At 47.7% G+C, this 22,732-nt stretch overlaps 1 protein-coding gene across 6 annotated transcripts in view; it reads right to left on the bottom strand.

The window, feature by feature from the left end:
- The window catches only part of LOC139548212 (chloride channel protein 2-like), a 202,988-nt gene that overhangs the window by 137,429 nt on the left and 42,827 nt on the right, over positions 1-22,732 (bottom strand). For all 6 annotated transcript variants that reach the window (XM_071357722.1, XM_071357723.1, XM_071357724.1 and 3 more), the window contains exon 2: positions 1,589-1,742. In XM_071357722.1, the coding sequence (XP_071213823.1) occupies positions 1,589-1,742 (154 nt within the window). The remainder of the gene's footprint in view (positions 1-1,588; positions 1,743-22,732) is intronic.

Below are 22,732 nucleotides of genomic sequence, written 5' to 3'. Positions count from 1 at the left end.
ACCATCCCAACCATGAAGCACAGGGGTGGCAGCATCATGTTGTGGGGGTGCTTTGCTGCAGGAGGGACTGGTGCACTTCACAAAATAGATGGCATCATGAGGTAGGAAAATTATGTGGGTATATTGAAGCAACATCTCAAAACATCAGTCAGGAAGTTAAAGCTTGGTCGCAAATGGGTCTTCCAAATAGACATTGACCCCAAGCAAACTTCCAAAGTTGTGGCAAAATGGCTTAAGGACAACAAAGTCAAGGTATTGGAGTGGCCATCACAAAGCCCTGACGTCAATCCTATAGAAAATTTGTGGCCAGAACTGAAAAAGCGTGTGCGAGCAAGGAGGCGTACAAACCTGACTCAGTTACACCAGCTCAGTCAGGAGGAATGGGCCAACATTCACCCAACTTATTGTGGGAAGCTTGTGGAAGGCTACCCGAAACGTTTGACCCAAGTTAAACAATTTAAAGGCAACGCTACCAAATACTAATTGAGTGTATGTAAACTTCTGACCCACTGGGAATGTGATGAAAGAAATAAAAGCTGAAATAAATCATTCTCTCTACTATTATTCTGACATTTCACATTCTTACAATAAAGTGGTGATCCTAACTGACCTAAGACAGGGTATTTTTACTATGATTAAATGTCAGGAATTGTGAAAAACTGAGTTTTTAGCTAAGGTGTATGAAACTTCCGATTTCAACTGTATGTAGGGAAGATAATCAGGGAATTGATGGAGTCCAGGTGAGTCTTACGACACGCAGGTGCGCGTAACGATGGTGACAGGCGTGCGCCGTAATGAGGTGTATGAGGCTAAGGTGTATGTAAACTTCCGACTTCAACTGTATTTTGTTATTTTTTACTGAGGTTCTTTAATTACTTGTTACTTTTATCTCTTATTCTTATCCGTATTTTTTGAAACTGCACTGTTGGTTAGGGGCTCGTAAGTAAGTATTTCACTGTAAGGTCTACATCTGTTGTATTCGGCGCATGTGACTAATAAAATTTGATTTGATTTTGGTTTGATTTGATTTGAGAGGAAGACAACCAAAGCTTTAGTTTCTAGACTATAATTTTACAGATGGATGTTGAAAATGTTTTTTGGAGATGCAATGGATCATTGGGGATCATTCAATATTCCCTTTCTTTTGTTGTTCAGTGAAATCATCCCATTTAATTAGTTCAATTCGTAACAAAAAAACGTTTTTTATTTCTATTGGAAGAATGTTATAATTTGCAATTATGTCTACTTATGATACGGTAAAAGGTTTATGTTTCTGTCTCCATATGATATGGTAAATATAGCCAATGCAAAAAACATCACATTTAAATGGAATTAATATTAATTTGCATATATTTACGCTAATTCCCATATATTCCCGTTAATTCCCATATATTCCCATTAATTCCCACGGAAAGTTTCCACCTCTGAATAGTCCCCAAAATGTGTAACGCTAGTAAAAATGTAACAACATTGTATCTGGGAAAGGTGAGACTTGTTTCACAGTAAAAAACAGAGAGAGACCTGGTCAGAGAATACGGTCTGGTTACAGTACGGTCAGCTTCAGTGGTCAGTATTGGTCGGTACTCACTGCGACACTTGGCGCAGCGGCCCTTGTCGTACTCAAGGAGTTCCAGGGAGCGTGAGCGTTCTGCGACCGAGCGCCTCCGCACCTCCTCCTCCCTCAGGCGAGATGCCTCTTCTTTAGCATACACCCCCAGCTCCTGTGTGTAGCGACCATACATCTGGAAGAACACACAGAAAGGGTTATTAAGGAGTAGGTAACACACACACACACACACACACACACACACACACACACACACACACACACACACACACACACACACACACACACACACACACACACACACACACACACACACACACACACATAAACATATACAAAACATGCCATGTACTTACAACAAGTACTGGGTATCACACTACACTACCCTACTTACTACAACACTAGTTTACTTACACATACTGTAGAGGTTCTAGACTGAATGGGTCACACTGGCACATTGTAATGGCAGTCTAAGGCCTCCATCAGACCGACAACATTATTGCATCAATGCTGCATATTAAATTCTGAAGTCAAACTTTTTTCTTTATGTAATTCAACAATTTTTGTGGATATGTGAGCAACAAAAGTTAAACATTCAGCCAGAACAACTGTCCCTATCTACAGTGTATAGGACTGTATCAGCCAGAACAACTGTCCCTATCTACAGTGTATAGGACTGTATCAGCCAGAACAACAGGCCCTATCTACAGTGTATAGGACTGTATCAGCCAGAACAACTGTCCCTATCTACAGTGTATAGGACTGTATCAGCCAGAACAACTGTCCCTATCTACAGTGTATAGGACTGTATCAGCCAGAACAACTGTCCCTATCTACAGTGTATAGGACTGTATCAGCCAGAACAACTGTCCCTATCTACAGTGTATAGGACTGTATCAGCCAGAACAACAGGCCCTATCTACAGTGTATAGGACTGTATCAGCCAGAACAACTGTCCCTATCTACAGTGTATAGGACTGTATCAGCCAGAACAACTGTCCCTATCTACAGTGTATAGGACTGTATCAGCCAGAACAACAGGCCCTATCTACAGTGTATAGGACTGTATCAGCCAGAACAACTGTCCCTATCTACAGTGTATAGGACTGTATCAGCCAGAACAACAGGCCCTATCTACAGTGTATAGGACTGTATCAGCCAGAACAACTGTCCCTATCTACAGTGTATAGGACTGTATCAGCCAGAACAACAGGCCCTATCTACAGTGTATAGGACTGTATCAGCCAGAACAACTGTCCCTATCTACAGTGTATAGGACTGTATCAGCCAGAACAACAGGCCCTATCTACAGTGTATAGGACTGTATCAGCCAGAACAACTGTCCCTATCTACAGTGTATAGGACTGTATCAGCCAGAACAACAGGCCCTATCTACAGTGTATAGGACTGTATCAGCCAGAACAACAGGCGTAAGGACAGATAGTATATATGAGAGCAGGAGGGAGAGAGCGATACAGGGTTGGGGAGTGTGCAAGCCAAGCTAGTTGTGCTGACTGTGTGTTTGTGTTATTCCCTGACTGACTGGACCTCCTCCCAGGTTAGGGGTAAGAGGTCAGGGGTCATCGGAGTTTGCCGCCATGCTTCTGAAGCCACCGCCCTCACTCCTCACCTTTACACACTCACTCATCCACAACCAGAACACAACACACTTACAGGTCACCAAATCAATCACTTCACACACAAAGACATTATCTCTCACACACACACACACACACACACACACACACACACACACACACACACACACACACACACACACACACACACACACACACACACACACACACACACACACACACACACACACACACACACACACACACAGGTTCCTGTAACAAGAGGCCCTTCACTTTAATCTCATCTTCCATAAAAACATCCCTTATCCCACCCACACACAAACTCATTACACAAAGCAAGGGCATAAGATATCAATCATTGATTTAATTTTCCATTGTCCTGTGGTACACTTTGACCCCCCTTCTTGGCAGTAAGCTGGACGACCATTGGTTTCTATTGGCTTGACCCTCCAGACTGACCACACACACACACACACGGTCAGCAGGAAGTAGTATCTCCTGCAAACAGGAAGCAGCTAGCATCCATACCTCAGTCCTACCCCAATCCCCTGGGTGGTGTGGCGTACAGGAAACACTAAGGACTTCCTCCTGACTGACTGGGAGTAGAGTGAAGTTGCCCCTAGTGGCGGATTTTGGGTCAATTTTGGTAAAGATAAGGATTGGGGAGGGTAAGCTGATCCTAGCTCTGTACCTAGTGGAAACTCCCTCCACCCCAGCCCAGAGAGACTGACTGACCAGTCTGAACAGTCACATCACAGATATCGCAACGCTGGAACCAGCCTTTATCACAGGGCATTTCTGCAGCATATACACATTATTTACACAGGCACTGTGTAACTGGCACAAGTACCAGTTCACCGGTCTAATATGAATACACACGTTCACTGATTTACAGACACTTTATTTTTCACTACCTGTACCCATTCACACACACACACACCATTCTAATATCAGTACCAGTTCACTAGTCTAATATGCATGCATACATACGCAGTAGTCCAAGACACACACACACCGGATCTCACACAGTGTATACAACTGCTTTCCTAGAAGGGTTGGAGAGTTATTTCCTGAACAGGGACGTTCTGAACAGGTAGAACATTCCTAAAAATATCTCCCTTATAGTGTGAGCCCAGTGTTTGTTGGCTAAACACAGATAGCCGGAGATAGCGCTGGGCACTAGCTGATCCGCATCCACCCCTAGATGACACATGGAGGTGGAGATGAGGGGGGTGGAGATGAGGGAGGTGGAGATGAGGGAGGTAGAGATGAGGGAGGTAGAGATGAGGGAGGTGGGGATGAGGGAGGTAGAGATGAGGCAGGTGGAGATGAGGGAGGTAGAGATGAGGGAGGTGGAGATGAGGCAGGTGGAGATGAGGGAGGTAGAGATGAGGGAGGTAGAGATGAGGGAGGTGGAGATGAGGGAGGTGGAGATGAGGGAGATAGAGATGAGGGAGGTATAGATGAGGGAGGTAGAGATGAGGGAGGTGGAGATGAGGCAGGTGGAGATGAGGGAGGTAGAGATGAGGGAGGTAGAGATGAGGGAGGTAGAGATGAGGCAGGTGGAGATGAGGGAGGTAGAGATGAGGGAGGTGGATATGAGGCAGGTGGAGATGAGGGAGGTAGAGATGAGGGAGGTGGAGATGAGGGAGGTAGAGATGAGGGAGGTAGAGATGAGGGAGGTAGAGATGAGGGAGGTGGAGATGAGGCAGGTGGAGATGAGGCAGGTGGAGATGAGGGAGGTGGAGATGAGGGAGGTGGAGATGAGGCAGGTGGAGATGAGGGAGGTAGAGATGAGGCAGGTGGAGATGAGGGAGGTGGAGATGAGGGAGGTGGAGATGAGGCAGGTGGAGATGAGGGAGGTAGAGATGAGGTAGGTGGAGATGAGGGAGGTGGAGATGAGGCAGGTGGAGATGAGGGAGGTGGAGATGATGGAGATAGAGATGATGGAGGTATAGGTGATGGAGGTAGAGGTGATGGAGATAGAGATGATGGAGGTAGAGGTGATGGAGGTAGAGGTGATGGAGATAGAGGTGATGGAGGTAGAGGTGATGGAGGTAGAGGTGATGGAGGTAGAGGTGATGGAGGTGGAGATGGAGCTGGAGGTGATGGAGGTAGAGGTGATGGAGGTAGAGGTGATGGAGATAGAGGTGATGGAGGTAGAGGTGATGGAGATAGAGGTGATGGAGGTAGAGGTGATGGAGGTAGAGGTGATGGAGGTAGAGGTGATGGAGGTGGAGATGGAGCTGGAGGTGATGGAGGTAGAGGTGATGGAGGTGGAGATGGAGCTGGAGGTGATGGAGGTAGAGGTGATGGAGATAGAGGTGATGGAGGTAGAGGTGATGGAGGTAGAGGTGATGGAGGTAGAGGTGATGGAGGTAGAGGTGATGGAGGTGGAGATGGAGCTGGAGGTGAGATGGGGGTGGAGATGGAGATGAGATGGGGGTGGAGATGGAGGTAGAACCCAGCATTGGCCACCTTTAGCCCCATGTAAACACAGCTGGCACGAAGCTACACTCAGCCAAGCTATTTATAGACACTCAGTTTGGGAATGTGACACTGTCTAAGAAACAGTGGGAGGAGGAAAGAAAGAGTGAAATGGGGGGAGAAACTGAGAAAAAGAACAGAGAACTGGAAGACCTGTGACAGATACAGAGGGAAGCAGCTTTTAGCAAGGTCGAGCGATAGCAATCGAAAGTGTGATAGAAAGAGATACATAGTATAGATCGAAAGATAAGATAGACAGCCAGACACAGATATAAAGTTAGATAACCTATGGTGTATTAGGTCCAGTAGCTTGATGTTCAGATTGATAGGCAGCTGAGTACTCTGTCAAAGAAAATATATGTTTGTGTATGTGTATGCCTGAATACTACAGTAGTTCGATGTGTGTAATCTGCGCATGTGTGTGTATACGAGTCTGATGCGTACGCGTGTGTATGTGCAAGAGTGTATATTTGTGTTTGACAGATAAGAGCACGTGCCTCTGCTCAGCGGAGCAGCTGGGACCGTTTGGGACGGTCGGTCCTGTCCCAGGCTTATCAGATCTGCACCGAGACATACAGTAATGGTACAGGGTCAGGAGGTGATGGAGTTTAGAGGGGGTGAAATGGAGGGATAAGAGTTTGAATTGAACAATCTACGTGGGGGAGCAGTGTGTGTGTGTGTGTGTGTGTGTGTGTGTGTGTGTGTGTGTGTGTGTGTGTGTGTGTGTGTGTGTGTGTGTGTGTGTGTGTGTGTGTGTGTGTGTGTGTGTGTGTGTATGTACAGTATGTGCGTCTGTGCTACAGTACAAGTGCACAGCACTACTTGTTAGAAAAATCATTAACTGATTTACAAAGCACCTGATCTATAAGGAGAACATCCAAGGAGAAGGAGTTGTAGCAGGAGAGAAAGAGAAGGATTGGAAAGAATGCAAGAGCAATCAAAGAAAAGAGAACGGAGAGAGGGAAAATGGGTGTGAGGAGCGGAAGAGATTTTGGTTTTTGACTTCAGACACTGGCCGCCATTAAAAGATTCCAAGCTGCGCTCTGCGGCTACATTGACGATCTTCAGCCCAACATTTTATTTAAGCAAAGAAACTTCAAAACGCGGCGGAAAAGCAATAAGAGGCCCGGAAAGAAATATGTCAGAAATAACTTTTCACATATGAGGCTGTGGACGCCCCTCAACAAACTGGAATGTACAAAGAAGACCAAAGAAGAAACAAATACACACTTCCAGAACAAAGGCATGGTGAGTTGAAAACCTATCATTACGGCAAGTATAGGCAGCTCAGAAATAGGCACTCGGCTCTGCGTGCCTGGCTGGTTTAATTGATCCCAGATGAATTGAAGATATGTGCTCGACTCGTCCCCCTGACCAAGGTCTTAGATGGGACAGGAGGCAGGACAAGGCCTGGGTGAGGGTGAGAGTCTGGGCCTGGGTCAAGGGAATTACGCCTAACTGGGTCTAGGCTTGCGCAGTATACTAGGGTATTTGGAAAAAGCCACAGGATGGTTTTTCAATACCGTTGAAACTATTTTATTTATTATAAAATGTGAATGTTTGTAGCTACTTTAAGTAAATACCTGCAGTCAACTTGTGCACTACGTTAGGAGATAAAGAAGATTGAGTTCTTCATTTCACCTGTCACATTATTATGAAGCTTACAGTAGTCTCCAGTCACATGTCACTTGGTGTTTGTTTACAAGCACACAACGACGAGAGATCGGAGCCTTGTTGTTGCTGTTGTGCAGCATGCGCCAGGTAATCTAGTTACAGTATGGAATTCACAACTGTTTGCCAGCTAAATATCTTATAAGTATACTAATTTAGTAGCTAGTTAGCTAATATTTGTTTGTGCGTGCCGCAAAATGTGAGTAGCATTTTTGAGTTACCTGTAAAGTTTAGGTACAGAAACTGTACAAAATGTTCGCAATGCGCTTGTTAGCATTTAGTTAGAATTCTCTAAGGGATTTTACATGTACTCGTAAGCATTGCTAACCTTTGGATAACTTATTTCAGTGGGGTTTGAAAACAGTGCCCCTTGTGATCTGTACCGTATTACTGAATATCCTGGTATGGCACAAGGTCGGTAAGGAGCCAATCTGGATACCACCCAAGCCTCATTGTGTCCAAACAATGGTTGAGACACAGGACAGTGGCAGAGGCAGTAGCAAATGTATATAGATTTGAAGAAGATATAGATATGAATAAGAAAATTATAAGACATGAACACAGGTTGATGGAAGCTTATCTTCACCTGACAAACAAGTGTCTGACAAGGATCAGACGAACACTGGTCCCTGACCAAACACAAACAACCAAATCAAACAGGGTCAATAGGAGTGTGACTTTGCTGCTCTCTGTGACCTCTAACACACTCTGCAGGTCAGGGTCAGAGTTCAGAGTGGACAACTGAGCGGTTGATTCCACCACAGACACTAGCCTTCATCTGTCTGTCATGTCCTGACAGCTCAGAGGCCATTTCAGTCTTTTAAGATGTGGCCAGAGAGACGCTGAGAGTAAAAGACGAGGATAAAATTCTGTTGTCTCAGGCAGCCAATAGAGAGGCCCATTTTTATCCCCACCTCCACCGCTGTAGGGCGCCCCAGCCCCCAACGTGACTCAACTGTATGCAACAGAGTTTATTGTATTCTCAGGAATTCAGCCTTCTCCGTGTTGCTCTCTCCATCCCCCATCCTGTCACACCTCTGGTTAGCAGAGGTTCTGTTGTGATAACATACTGTAGTTCTGACGTCTGATTGGAGGTTAACTCAACAGCAATGCTATTGGTCAACAACTCAAGATTTTGAATCCAAACAACTCAGATGTTATAAAGGGGTCTCAGGTTCAATGTCTCTTTCTCTTTTTTCCTGACCTGCTGAGGTGAGGTACACTCTTTCTCTCTCTCCCCCAAGACCTATGAGCCATGGCACAAGCCATGGATTCCTTGTGTCCCGCCCTGCTCATGTTTAGATACTTAATGTTCCGTTAAAGTCAGTATTACCTTGTTATTTAAGTTTATGCCTTGTATAATGTATTGTTCATTTTACAATGATATTAATTCTATTTGCTTTGACAGACAACTGATTTTTCTTGATGACCAATTCCTGTAACTTAACTATAGTCTCTTGCATATTGGTAAATCATTTTTAACAACTCAGATGTTATAAAGGGGTCTCAGAATCATTGTCTCTTCTCTTTGTTCCTGACCTGCTGCGGTGAGATACAATCTCTTACAATCTCTTTCTCTCTCCACCCAAGAGCTACCAGCCATGTTCTACACAAATCAAATCAAATTTTATTGGTCACATACACATGGTTAGCAGATGTTATTGCGAGTGTAACAAAATGCTTGTGCTTCTAGTTCCGACAGTGCAGTAATATCTAACAAGTAATCTAACAATTCCACAACAACTACCTAATACACACACATCTAAGTAAAGGAATGGAATAAGAATATATACATATAAATAAATGGATGAGCAATGACCGAGCGGCATAGGCAAGATACAATAGATGGTATAACATACATTATAAACATAAGGGATGAGTAATACAAGATATGTAAACATTATTAAAGTGGCCTTATTAAAGTGACTAGTGATCCATTTATTAATGTGGCCAATGATTTCAAGTATGTATGTAGGCAGCAGCCTCTCTGTGTTAGTGATGGCTGTTTAACAGTCTGATGGCCTTGAGATAGAAGCTGTTTTTCAGTTTCTCGGTCCCAGCTTTGATGCACCTGTACTGACCTCGCCTTCTGGATGGTAGCGGGGTGAACAGGCAGTGGCTCGGGTGGTTGTTGTCCTTGAGGCTCTTTTTGGCCTTTCTGTGACATCGGGTACTGTAGGTATCCTGAGGGCAGGTAGTTTGCCCCCGGTGATGCGTTGTGCAGACCGCACCACCCTCTGGAGAGCCTGATTGTGGGCGGTACAGTTGCCGTACCAGGCAGTGATGCAGTTTTGCGTGAATGCTGCCATCTATCCATGGTTTCTGGTTAGGGTCGGTTTTAATAGTCACAGTGGGTACAACATCTCCTATACATTTCCTGATAAACTCACTCACCGAATCAGCATATACGTCGATATTATTCTCTGAGGCTACCCGGAACATGTCACAGTCATGTCCCAGCCCTGCATCCCTATGCAGGGCTGTGTCAAGATATGTCAAGTTACTGACAGAAGTACAGTGAGGCCACTATGGCCTAAGCTAACCCCTTTGGTATATGCGTGTGTGTGTTGCATTGCATCGCATGCAACTCTGTGTGGTACGTGCCAACAGCACAAGGCCGGCAGTGCCAGTGAGGGGTCCCAAATGAAGGGCTTAGGATGCAGGGCCAGCACTGGAGACCTGAACACACACACACAGCGGGCACCTAATGAGCTGGCCACGGTTCAACTGCTCAACCCTAAAAGACCAAGCACAGCACTGACCCAGCACGCTATCGCTTACTGCAGCTAATGAGTGTGAGACTGTGTGAGTGAACGGAAGATTGAAGAGACTACATGAGTGATAAGCGTGTGCTCTCTTTCATCTGGGTGAGAGAGAGTCAAGAAAAATGCAGGATATTGAAAGAGAAAACATAAAGTGAGTCTGAAAGAAAGAGTCTGAGATGTGTGTTTTCCTCTATCAGCGACCTTCCTTAACATAACATACAATTGCACAATAACAGGTAGAGGATTTCCCAGGGAGTAGAACACTTTTTCCTGTTGTTACAGAGTGTGTGTGTGGGGGGGGGGGGGGGGGGGGAGTCTAGGAGAAGGAAAGAAAAAAAAGATGGCGAGCAAGCAAACATAGAATAATAAAATATGAGATTCTGTAGAGCACATGAGGGAAGGAATAACAGAAAGAGTGAGAAAGAGAGGAAAGAGGGAGAGGATGCCCACTCTAGACTGAGTCCGCATGGAACGACCAAGCTCCGAACCCATACAAACAGATCACTATGTTATCATGGGAATGAGGGAGAAAGAGAGAGGGGGGTACATTGAGAGACAGAAAGGGGGTACATTGAGAGAGGGGGGGTACATTGAGAGAGAGAGAGAGATGGGAGTACGTTGAGAGAGGGGGTACATTGAGAGAGGGGGGTACATTGAGAGAGGGGGGTACATTGAGAGAGGGTGGTACATTGAGAGAGGGGGGTACATTGAGAGAGGGTGGTACATTGAGAGAGGGTGGTACATTGAGAGAGGGTGGTACATTGAGAGAGGGGGGTACATTGAGAGAGGGTGGTACATTGAGAGAGGGGGGTACATTGAGAGAGGGTGGTACATTGAGAGAGGGTGGTACATTGAGAGAGCGAGAGGGGGGAACATTGAGAGAGTGAGAGGGGGGTACATTGAGAGAGATAGGGAGTACATTGAGAGAGAGAGAGAGAGAGAGAGAGAGAGGGGGTACATTGAGAGAGGGGGGGGGGGCATTGAGCGAGAGAGAGGGGAGTACATTGAGAGAAAAGGGGGGTACATTGAGAGAGGGGGGGACATTGAGAGAGAGAGGGGGGGGTACATTGAGAGAGAGAGGGAGAGAGTGAGAGAGGGTGGGGGTACATTGAGAGAGAGGGGGGGACATTGAGAGAGAGAGAGGGGGTACATTGAGAGAGAGAGAGAGAGAGAGAGAGAGAGAGGGGGGTACATTGAGAGAGGGGGGGGGGTACATTGAGAGAAAGGGGGGTACATTGAGAGAAAGGGGGGTACATTGAGAGAGGGGGGGGTACATTGAGAGAAAGGGGGGGTACATTGAGAGAGAGGGGGGGACATTGAGAGAGAGAGAGGGGGGTACATTGAGAGAGAGAGGGAGAGAGAGAGAGAGGGTGGGGGTACATTGAGAGAGAGGGGGGGACATTGAGAGAGAGAGAGGGGGTACATTGAGAGAGAGAGAGAGAGAGAGAGAGAGAGAGGGGGGGGTACATTGAGAGAGAGGGGGGTACATTGAGAGAGAGAGAGGGGGTACATAGAGAGAGAGAGAGAGGGGGGGGTACATTGAGAGAGAGGGGGGTACATTGAGAGAGAGAGAGAGGGGGGGTACATTGAGAGAGAGAGAGAGAGAGAGAGAGAGAGAGAGAGAGAGAGAGAGAGAGAGAGAGAGAGAGAGAGAGAGAGAGAGAGAGAGGGGAGTACATTGAGAGAGAGAGAGGGGGTACATTGAGAGAGCGAGAGGGGGGAACATTGAGAGAGCGAGAGGGGGTACATTGAGAGAGAGAGAGAGAGAGAGAGAGAGAGAGAGAGAGAGAGAGAGAGAGAGAGAGAGAGAGGAGTACATTGAGAGAGAGAGAGGGGGTACATTGAGAGAGAGAGAGAGAGAGAGAGAGAGAGAGAGGGGGGGTACATTGAGAGAGAGGGGGGTACATTGAGAAAGAGAGAGGGGGGTACATTGGGAGAGAGAGAGAGAGGGGGGGGTAAAATGAGAGAGAGAGAGGGGGGAACATTGAGAGAGCGAGAGGGGGGTACATTGAGAGAGAGAGAGAGAGAGAGAGGGTGGGGGTACATTGAGAGAGAGGGGGGGACATTGAGAGAGAGAGAGAGAGAGAGAGAGAGAGAGAGAGAGAGGGGGTACATTGAGAGAGAGAGAGAGAGAAAGAGGGGGGGGGGTAAATTGAGAGAGAGAGAGGGGGGGGGTACATTGAGAGAGTGGGGGTACATTGAGAGAGGGGGGTACATTGAGAGAGAGAGGGGTTACATTGAGAGAGCGAAAGGGGGGTACATTGAGAGAGCGAAAGGGGGGTACATTGAGAGAGCGAAAGGGGGGTACATTGAGAGAGGGGGGGTACATTGAGAGAGAGGGGTGGTACATTGAGAGAGGGGGGTTACATTGAGAGAGAGGGGTGGTACATTGAGAGAGGGGGGTTACATTGAGAGAGAGGGGGGTTACATTGAGAGAGGGGGGGTACATTGAGAGAGTGAGGGGGGAACATTGAGAGAGGGGGGGTACATTGAGAGAGAGAGGGGGGTACATTGGGAGAGAGAGAGAGGGGGGGTAAATTGAGAGAGAGAGAGGGGGAACATTGAGAGAGCGAGAGGGGGGTACATTGAGAGAGATAGGGAGTACATTGAGAGAGAGAGAGAGAGAGAGGGTGGGGGTACATTGAGAGAGAGGGGGGGACATTGAGAGAGAGAGAGAGAGAGAGAGAGGGGGTACATTGAGAGAGAGAGAGAGAGAGAGAGAGAGAGAGAGAGAGAGTGAGAGAGAGAGGGGTACATTGAGAGAGAGAGGGAGTACATGAGAGAGAGAGAGAGAGAGAGAGAGAGAGAGGGTGGGGGTACATTGAGAGAGAGGGGGGGACATTGAGAGAGACAGAGGGGGTACATTGAGAGAGAGAGAGAGAGAGAGAGAGAGAGAGAGAGGGGGGGGGTACATTGAGAGAGAGGGGGGTACATTGAGAAAGAGAGAGGGGGGTACATTGGGAGAGAGAGAGGGGGGGGGGGGGTAAAATGAGAGAGAGAGGGGGGAACATTGAGAGAGCGAGAGGGGGGAACATTGAGAGAGCGAGAGGGGGGTACATTGAGAGAGATAGGGAGTACATTGAGAGAGCGAGAGGGGGGTACATTGAGAGAGATAGGGAGTACATTGAGAGAGAGCGAGAGAGAGAGAGGGTGGGGGTACATTGAGAGAGAGGGGGGGACATTGAGAGAGAGAGAGAGAGAGAGAGAGGGGGTACATTGAGAGAGAGAGGGGGGGGTAAATTGAGAGAGAGAGAGAGGGGGGTACATTGAGAGAGATAGGGAGTACATTGAGAGAAAGGGGGGGTACATTGAGAGAGGGGGGTACATTGAGAGAGCGAGAGGTGGGTACATTGAGAGAGGGGGGTACATTGAGAGAGAGAGAGGGAGAGAGAGAGGGGTACATTGAGAGAGGGGGGTATATTGAGAGAGAGGGGGGAACATTGAGAGAGAGAGAGAGAGGGGGGTACATTGAGAGAGAGAGGGGGAACATTGAAAGAGAGAGGGGGGGTACATTGAGAGAGGGGGGGTTACATTGAGAGAGAGGGGGGTTACATTGAGAGAGTGAGGGGGGAACATTGAGAGAGGGGGGGTACATTGAGAGAGAGAGGGGGGTAACATTGAGAGAGAGAGGGGGGTACATTGAGAGAGAGAGGGGGGTAACATTGAGAGAGAGAGGGGGGTAACATTGAGAGAGAGGGGGGGGTAACATTGAGAGAGAGAGAGGGAGAGAGAGGGGGGTACATTGAGAGAGAGGGGGGTACATTGAGAAAGAGAGGGGGGTAACATTGAGAGAGAGAGGGGGGTGCATTGAGAGAGAGGGGGGTTATATTGAGAGAGAGGGGGGTACATTGAGAGAGAGAGAGGGGGGTACATTGAGAGAGAGAGGGGTACATTGAGAGAGCGAGAGGGGGGTACATTGAGAGAGAGAGGGGTACATTGAGAGAGCGAGAGGGGGGTACATTGAGAGAGAGAGGGGTACATTGAGAGAGGGGGGGTATATTGAGAGAGAGGGGGGAACATTGAGAGAGAGAGAGAGAGAGAGAGAGAGAGAGAGAGGGGGGTACATTGAGAGAGAGAGGGGGAACATTGAAAGATAGAGGGGGGGTACATTGAGAAAGAGGGGGGTTACATTGAGAGAGAGAGGGGGGTTACATTGAGAGAGGGGGGGTACATTGAGAGAGTGAGGGGGGAACATTGAGAGAGGGGGGGTACATTGAGAGAGAGATGGGGGTAACATTGAGAGAGAGAGGGGGTACATTGAGAGAGAGAGAGGGAGAGAGAGAGAGGGGGGTACATTGAGAGAGAGGGGGGTTATATTGAGAGAGAGGGGGGGTATATTGAGAGAGAGGGGGGTACATTGAGAGAGAGAGAGGGGTTACATTGAGAGAGAGAGAGAGAGAGAGAGAGGGGTACATTGAGAGAGAGGGGGTTACATGGAGAGAGGGGGGGTATATTGAGAGAGGGGGGTACATTGAGAGAGGGGGGGTACATTGAGAAAGGGGGGTACATTGAGAGAAATAAAATATGGATGATAGGAAGAGGTACTGTAAATTAAGAGGTGTTCATTGGAAGGGGGGAACGCAGGGGGCTGTAATGAAGGTTTGGGAGCTTGTGCCAGGGTACCATGCCAACTCAAGGGCCCCTCTCTGTGTGCCACATCAACATGGGTACAGAGCAGGACAAACAGACAAGAGGGACAACAGAAAAAAAGAGAGGGAGAGAAGGAAGAGAGTGGGAGGAGGGATAGCATGACAGGAGGTTTGTGAGTGAAAACAGTGGTGAGGGAAAGAAGAGAGTGGGAGGAGGGATAGCATGACAGGAGGTTTGTGAGTGAAAACAGTGGTGAGGGAAAGAAGAGAGTGGGAGGAGGGATAGCATGACAGGAGGTTTGTGAGTGAAAACAGTGGTGAGGGAAAGAAGAGAGTGGGAGGAGGGATAGCATGACAGGAGGTTTGTGAGTGAAAACAGTGGTGAGGGAAAGAAGAGAGTGGGAGGAGGGATAGCATGACAGGAGGTTTGTGAGTGAAAACAGTGGTGAGGGAAAGAAGAGAGTGGGAGGAGGGATAGCATGACAGGAGGTTTGTGAGTGAAAACAGTGGTGAGGGAAGGAAGAGAGTGGGAGGAGGGATAGCATGACAGGAGGTTTGTGAGTGAAAACAGTGGTGAGAGAAGGAAGAGAGTGGGAGGAGGGATAGCATGACAGGAGGTTTGTGAGTGAAAACAGTGGTGAGGGAAAGAAGAGAGTGGGAGGAGGGATAGCATGACAGGAGGTTTGTGAGTGAAAACAGTGGTGAGAGAAGGAAGAGAGTGGGAGGAGGGATAGCATGACAGGAGGTTTGTGAGTGAAAACAGTGGTGAGGGAAAGAAGAGAGTGGGAGGAGGGATAGCATGACAGGAGGTTTGTGAGTGAAAACAGTGGTGAGGGAAAGAAGAGAGTGGGAGGAGGGATAGCATGACAGGAGGTTTGTGAGTGAAAACAGTGGTGAGGGAAAGAAGAGAGTGGGAGGAGGGATAGCATGACAGGAGGTTTGTGAGTGAAAACAGTGGTGAGAGAAGGAAGAGAGTGGGAGGAGGGATAGCATGACAGGAGGTTTGTGAGTGAAAACAGTGGTGAGAGAAGGAAGAGAGTGGGAGGAGGGATAGCATGACAGGAGGTTTGTGAGTGAAAACAGTGGTGAGGGAAAGAAGAGAGAGGGAGGAGGGATAGCATGACAGGAGGTTTGTGAGTGAAAACAGTGGTGAGGGAAAGAAGAGAGTGGGAGGAGGGATAGCATGACAGGAGGTTTGTGAGTGAAAACAGTGGTGAGGGAAAGAAGAGAGTGGGAGGAGGGATAGCATGACAGGAGGTTTGTGAGTGAAAACAGTGGTGAGAGAAGGAAGAGAGTGGGAGGAGGGATAGCATGACAGGAGGTTTGTGAGTGAAAACAGTGGTGAGGGAAGGAAGAGAGTGGGAGGAGGGATAGCATGACAGGAGGTTTGTGAGTGAAAACAGTGGTGAGAGAAGGAAGAGAGTGGGAGGAGGGATAGCATGACAGGAGGTTTGTGAGTGAAAACAGTGGTGAGGGAAAGAAGAGAGTGGGAGGAGGGATAGCATGACAGGAGGTTTGTGAGTGAAAACAGTGGTGAGGGAAAGAAGAGAGTGGGAGGAGGGATAGCATGACAGGAGGTTTGTGAGTGAAAACAGTGGTGAGGGAAAGAAGAGAGTGGGAGGAGGGATAGCATGACAGGAGGTTTGTGAGTGAAAACAGTGGTGAGGGAAGGAAGAGAGTGGGAGGAGGGATAGCATGACAGGAGGTTTGTGAGTGAAAACAGTGGTGAGGGAAGGAAGAGAGTGGGAGGAGGGATAGCATGACAGGAGGTTTGTGAGTGAAAACAGTGGTGAGAGAAGGAAGAGAGTGGGAGGAGGGATAGCATGACAGGAGGTTTGTGAGTGAAAACAGTGGTGAGAGAAGGACCAGAGTGGGAGGAGGGATAGCATGACAGGAGGTTTGTGAGTGAAAACAGTGGTGAGGGAAAGAAGAGAGTGGGAGGAGGGATAGCATGACAGGAGGTTTGTGAGTGAAAACAGTGGTGAGGGAAAGAAGAGAGTGGGAGGAGGGATAGCATGACAGGAGGTTTGTGAGTGAAAACAGTGGTGAGGGAAGGAAGAGAGTGGGAGGAGGGATAGCATGACAGGAGGTTTGTGAGTGAAAACAGTGGTGAGAGAAGGAAGAGAGTGGGAGGAGGGATAGCATGACAGGAGGTTTGTGAGTGAAAACAGTGGTGAGAGAAGGAAGAGAGTGGGAGGAGGGATAGCATGACAGGAGGTTTGTGAGTGAAAACAGTGGTGAGGGAAGGAAGAGAGTGGGAGGAGGGATAGCATGACAGGAGGTTTGTGAGTGAAAACAGTGGTGAGGGAAAGAAGAGAGTGGGAGGAGGGATAGCATGACAGGAGGTTTGTGAGTGAAAACAGTGGTGAGGGAAGGAAGAGAGTGGGAGGAGGGATAGCATGACAGGAGGTTTGTGAGTGAAAACAGTGGTGAGGGAAGGAAGAGAGTGGGAGGAGAGATAGCATGACAGGAGGTTTGTGAGTGAAAACAGTGGTGAGGGAAGGAAGAGAGTGGGAGGAGGGATAGCATGACAGGAGGTTTGTGAGTGAAAACAGTGGTGAGAGAAGGAAGAGAGTGGGAGGACGGATAGCATGACAGGAGGTTTGTGAGTGAAAACAGTGGTGAGAGAAGGACCAGAGTGGGAGGAGGGATAGCATGACAGGAGGTTTGTGAGTGAAAACAGTGGTGAGAGAAGGAAGAGAGTGGGAGGAGGGATAGCATGACAGGAGGTTTGTGAGTGAAAACAGTGGTGAGAGAAGGAAGAGAGTGGGAGGAGGGATAGCATGACAGGAGGTTTGTGAGTGAAAACAGTGGTGAGGGAAAGAAGAGAGTGGGAGGAGGGATAGCATGACAGGAGGTTTGTGAGTGAAAACAGTGGTGAGAGAAGGAAGAGAGTGGGAGGAGGGATAGCATGACAGGAGGTTTGTGAGTGAAAACAGTGGTGAGAGAAGGAAGAGAGTGGGAGGAGGGATAGCATGACAGGAGGTTTGTGAGTGAAAACAGTGGTGAGAGAAGGAAGAGCGGTGCGGAGGAAGGGCAGACAGGAGGGAGAGAGAGAGAAAGCTCAACAGGAGGTATGGGTGAAAACAGAGGCGGGTTGATAGATGGATGGGACTAGAAAGGAAGAGGGGAAGACAGAAGGGAGGGAAGAGACGTGTAGAGAGAGAGTTTGGAGCAGTTGGCAGAATGTACAGAACTTCTGCTGTGTGAGCTAAATGTAAATGTGGCAATTAGAAAGGGAAGAGAGGCGAGAGAGAGGGAGGATGGGGAGGGAGGAAGGAGAGAAGACAGAGAGGATAGAGGAGAGAGGGAGGATAGAGCATGGAGGGGGGGGAGAGGATAGGGGAGGGAGGGAGGGAGGAGAGAGGGAGGGGAGGGGAGGGAGGAAGGAGAGAGGAGAGAGGGAGGATAGAGGAGAGAGGGATGAGAGAGGGATGGAGGGAGGAGAGAGGGAGGGAGGGAGTGAAAGAGCGCAGCTGTGTTAACACTGGGCGACATCAGTGATTAATTATGTACGTTTTACATCTGCCCATTGGGCTGCTAGGGGTCTGCTAACTACCAGAGTGCAGCTAACTACTCCATACCGAAACGATACTCAACACCAAAACGATACTCCATACCTTTGTCATTGCCAACAAAGGGTATATAACAAAGTATTGAGATAAACTTTTGTTATTGACCAAATACTTATTTTCCACCATAATTTGCAAATAAATTCATAAAAAATCCTACAATGTGATTTTCTGATTTTTTTTTTCTCATTTTGTCTGTCATAGTTGAAGTGTACCCATGATGAAAATTACAGGCCTCTCTCATCTTTTTAAGTGGGAGAACGTGCACAATTGGTGGCTGACTAAATACTTTTTTGCCCCACTGTACACAATACCACATAATGACAAAGCTAAAACTGGTTTAGACATTTTTGCAAATGTATAAAAAATAAAAACAGAAATACCTTAGTAAAATAAGTATTCAGACCCTTTGCTATGAGACTCAAAATTGACCTCACGTGCATCCTGTTTCCATTGATCATCCTTGAGATGTTTCTACGACTTTATTGGCTTCCACCTGTGGTAAATTCAATTGATTGAACAAGATTTGGAAAGAAACACACTTGTCTATATAAGGTCCCACAGTTGACAGTGCATGTCAGAGCAGAAACTAAGCCATGAGGTCGAAGGAATTGTCCATAGAGCTCCGAGACAGGATTGTGTCGAGGCTCAGATCTGGGGAAGGATACCGTAATAATTATGCAGTATTGAAGGTCCCCGAGAACACAGTGGCCTCTATCATTCTTAAATGGAAGAAATTTGGAACCACCAAGACTCTGAGAACTGGCCGCCCGGCCGAACTGAGCAATCGGGGGAGAGCGGCCTTGGTCAAGGAGGTGACTAAGAACTCGATGGTCACTCTGACAGAGCTCCAGAGTTCCTCTGTAGCACTCCACCAATCAGGCCTTTATGGTAGAGTGGCCAGACAGAAGCCCCTCTTCAGTAAAAAGCACATGACAGCCCGCTTGGAGTTTACCAAAAGGCACCTAAAGACTCTCAGACAATGAGAAACAAGATTCTCTGGTCTGATGAAGCCAAGATTGAACTCTTTGGCCTGAATGCCAAGTGTCACATCTGGAGGAAACCTGGCACCATCCCTACGGTGAAGCATGGTGGTGGCAGCATCACCAGGACCTCAGACTGGGGTGAAGGTTCACCTTCCAACAGGACAACAACTCTAAGCACACAGCCAAGACAGCACTGGAGTGGCTTCGGGACAAGTCTCAATGTTCTTGAGTGGCCCAGCCAGGCTCCGTACTTGAACCCGATCGAACATCTCTGGAGAGACCTGAAAATAGCTGAGCAGCAACGCTCCCCAGCCAACCTGACAGAGCTTGAGAGGATCTGCAGAGAAGAATGGGAGAAACTCCCCAAATACAGGTGTGCCAAGCTTGTAGCGTCATACCCAAGAAGACTTGAGGCTGTAATCGCTGCCAAAGGTGCTTCCACAAAGTACTGAGTAAAGGGTCTGAATACTTCTATAAATGTGATATTTCCGTTTGTTTTCTGTTTTTTAACAACTTGTTTTTGCTTTGTCATTATGGGGTATTGTGTGTAGATTGAGGAGGGGAAAAAACGATTTAATCCATTTTAGAATAAGGCTGTAATGTTACAAAATGTGGAAAAAGTCAAGTGTTCTGAATACTTTCCGAATGAACTGTATGTTCATGTCGGCTAGTAGAATAACATTACAATGCAAATGTCACATGCAAAATAGTTATGCTGTTTTGGAACTAAACCTCCCTTTACTGTACTGCTTGATAACACATTTTCTTAGTTGTTTCGGTAGGCTTGCCCACATCATCTGCTCTGCAAGCTAAGTATTCCCATAGTTCACCCCTACAGCCAGTTTTGTCAACGAGCTGTGGGCGTGGAGGTATGATGTTTTCTTTTGAAGAAGCTATGCTGTCGGAAATTTCTCTCTCCTCTCGCTTGCTTCTTAAATAGTGGCTTGCGCGGAGTTAGCTGGCTAGCCTATTACTGCCCCTTTGAGAAGATTCAAACAAATTACTAGACAGACTCAATCCTCTCAATCCTTAGATGGTGTGAGACACATTTGAAATAAATACCGAAAGTAACAAATTCTAGTACCGAATCGTTTTTCATGTTTTAGTATCGAAAAAGTACCAACGTTTTGGTATACCGTGCAACACTAGTCCCAGACAGAATCGTCATGCCATTCCCTGTCATACCATTCCCCGTCGTACCGTTCCCTCCCTGTACAGCCCTGCTGCCTCACCACTGTCAACCGCACTACAATACATAAAGGAAAATAGTTCCTTCACCTACACTACAAACACACACACACACCAGGTGAGTGTGGTAGCGCTCAGTGGTGCTCTGCCCTGTCATGGCGTCTCCCCCTGGCACTGAAGCCACTGGTTTGAACGTGACACTTGTGCCAATGTGCAGCTGGCAGCTTGGCACTGCCTGATTACTGGAACGAGAGAGCGAGAGATGGAAGGAGAGAAAGAGAAGAGGAGGAACATGCCATGAATGCCTGTCTGTCTGAGAGGAACTGATGCAGGCGAAACTTGTGGAGGTGTGTGTGTGACAGCATTGGAATTAGCAGCAGGTGCCCCCCTCTCTGCCTCATTAGGAAAACCCATATTTGCCTGGGCACGTTCTTCCCTTCTGGCACGCTCTCCCCTCACTCTGTCCACCCCACTGTGCTTTTATCTAACCCAGTCTTCTTTGCTCCCTCTTCACATCTGCACAAAAGGACAGAATATGGGTTCTTTCTAGCCATCAAATCTGACCTGCCAGAAACAATGTCAACCTAATGTTGAACTTAGACAAAGTAGGAATGATATGACAAAGTAAGGGCCTGTCCTTGGAGCTGAGAACTCTGAGAGGGTGTGGGCAGTGGGCACAGAGGACTACACTGTTCCCCTCTAACACACGTGCTCTCTGTAGCAGGGTGGCAAGGCATCAGCACGGCACCACTCCGTACCAGCAGGGAATTACACACACACACACAAAGCTGAGTGTCAGCATTCCAGGGGTTGCAGTGCAGTAGAGAACGGGACAGGACAGTCTGTCCACAGCAGCCTCAACACTGACATCTGTGACTCACTGAGCCTACAGCTGTGACAATACCTACTGAGAGAGGGGGAAGAGGACAGGGGACGAGTAGGGGGGCATGAGAAAGAACAGACACGGGGAGAGAGCGAGAGAGAGCGAGGGAACAGAAGGAGGGATAGAAGAGAGAGAGGAGGAGGAGGAGAAGGAGGTGCCAGAAAGGCCTGTATCAATATCTGTAATGGAATAAAGGCTGGGACAATATCCAATTAACTGTAACAAGTGTGTGTGTGTGTGTGTGTCTAAACTTGCAGCCATCAGCTAGCCCCCCCCCCCGCCCCCGACACCCAATTTGGCAATTATCTTAATAAATGCCCTCTAACCTTACCATAGAGCAGACACAGGGCTGAGGTATGTGGCTAGGGGAGATAAAGCTGTTGGCTAAGATCTGAACTGATGCCTATGAGGAAATGAATGAGGAGTTTTTCTACTGGATTAGAGAGCTGGCTTCGCTCACAATATTGCTGAGTAAGAGATATGTAGCACAGACAAATGTGTGCCTCACTTCCCTGCTATTGACAATATTGTCCTCTGACAAAGACTCAAATAATGTGTGTGTGCAATCTGAAGCCTCTAACACACAGTCACAAGGCCTGCGTTCCCTCTCAAGGCCTGCGGAAACTCAAGCCACACGTCCACACACACTGGGAGTGACTTTTAGGTTGTTTTAGGAGATTAACTTCTCAGCTTTATCACGAGAAATTAGATTAACTCAACCAAGTTTACAACTCAAACACACTGCAGTCTGCAGCCACTGGACATAGATTAGAGGGAAGGGGATAGGGAAAGAGAGAGATGTAAATTGAAGAAGAGTAGTGATAGAGGAAGTCTGAATGATGAAAAGACAATGATGATGGGATGATGGTACAAGGAATGACGAAGATCACATTCATGATGTGGATGAATACTCAAATCTCATCTCTCGTGATAAAGCTGAGGAAGTTCATCTCCTAACAGGCTAAATCACTCAGTGTGTTGGAGTGTGTGACGAGGATGAAAACTTCAGCTCAGAGAAAGCTGTTGTTTATTAGACTGGCACATCGCTGAGATTCACAGAGCCTGGGAAGGGATCTGACGGTTCAACTGTGTGTGTGTGTGTGTGTCCAGTCCACAGGGAAGTGCAGCTGACCAAACCTCTCCCCAGGTGGTCAATAAGATCAGCTCTCGTCTCATATCCTCTCAGGACCGCACACCAAAGCCAGGGGGATCTACACCTGGCGACCCAGACAATCTACACTAACACACCTGGCAACCCAAATCATCTGCAGATCTGGCAACGCTCCTGTGGCTGGGCACTGTTCCGTTCCTATACTGTAAAAATCCCTTCCACCCTCCTCTCTTCCTTGAACCCCTCCCTGATCTAACACAATGGAAAACAGTAGGAGGTAGTAAAGGTTCAACAACACAGGTTTCACATATCCAA

Source organism: Salvelinus alpinus, chromosome 21 (genome assembly GCF_045679555.1).
Source record: "Salvelinus alpinus chromosome 21, SLU_Salpinus.1, whole genome shotgun sequence".
Lineage (NCBI taxonomy): Eukaryota > Metazoa > Chordata > Actinopteri > Salmoniformes > Salmonidae > Salvelinus > Salvelinus alpinus.
The sequence above is the reverse complement of the archived record's forward strand: the minus strand, read 5'-3'. Positions and strand labels throughout refer to the sequence as shown.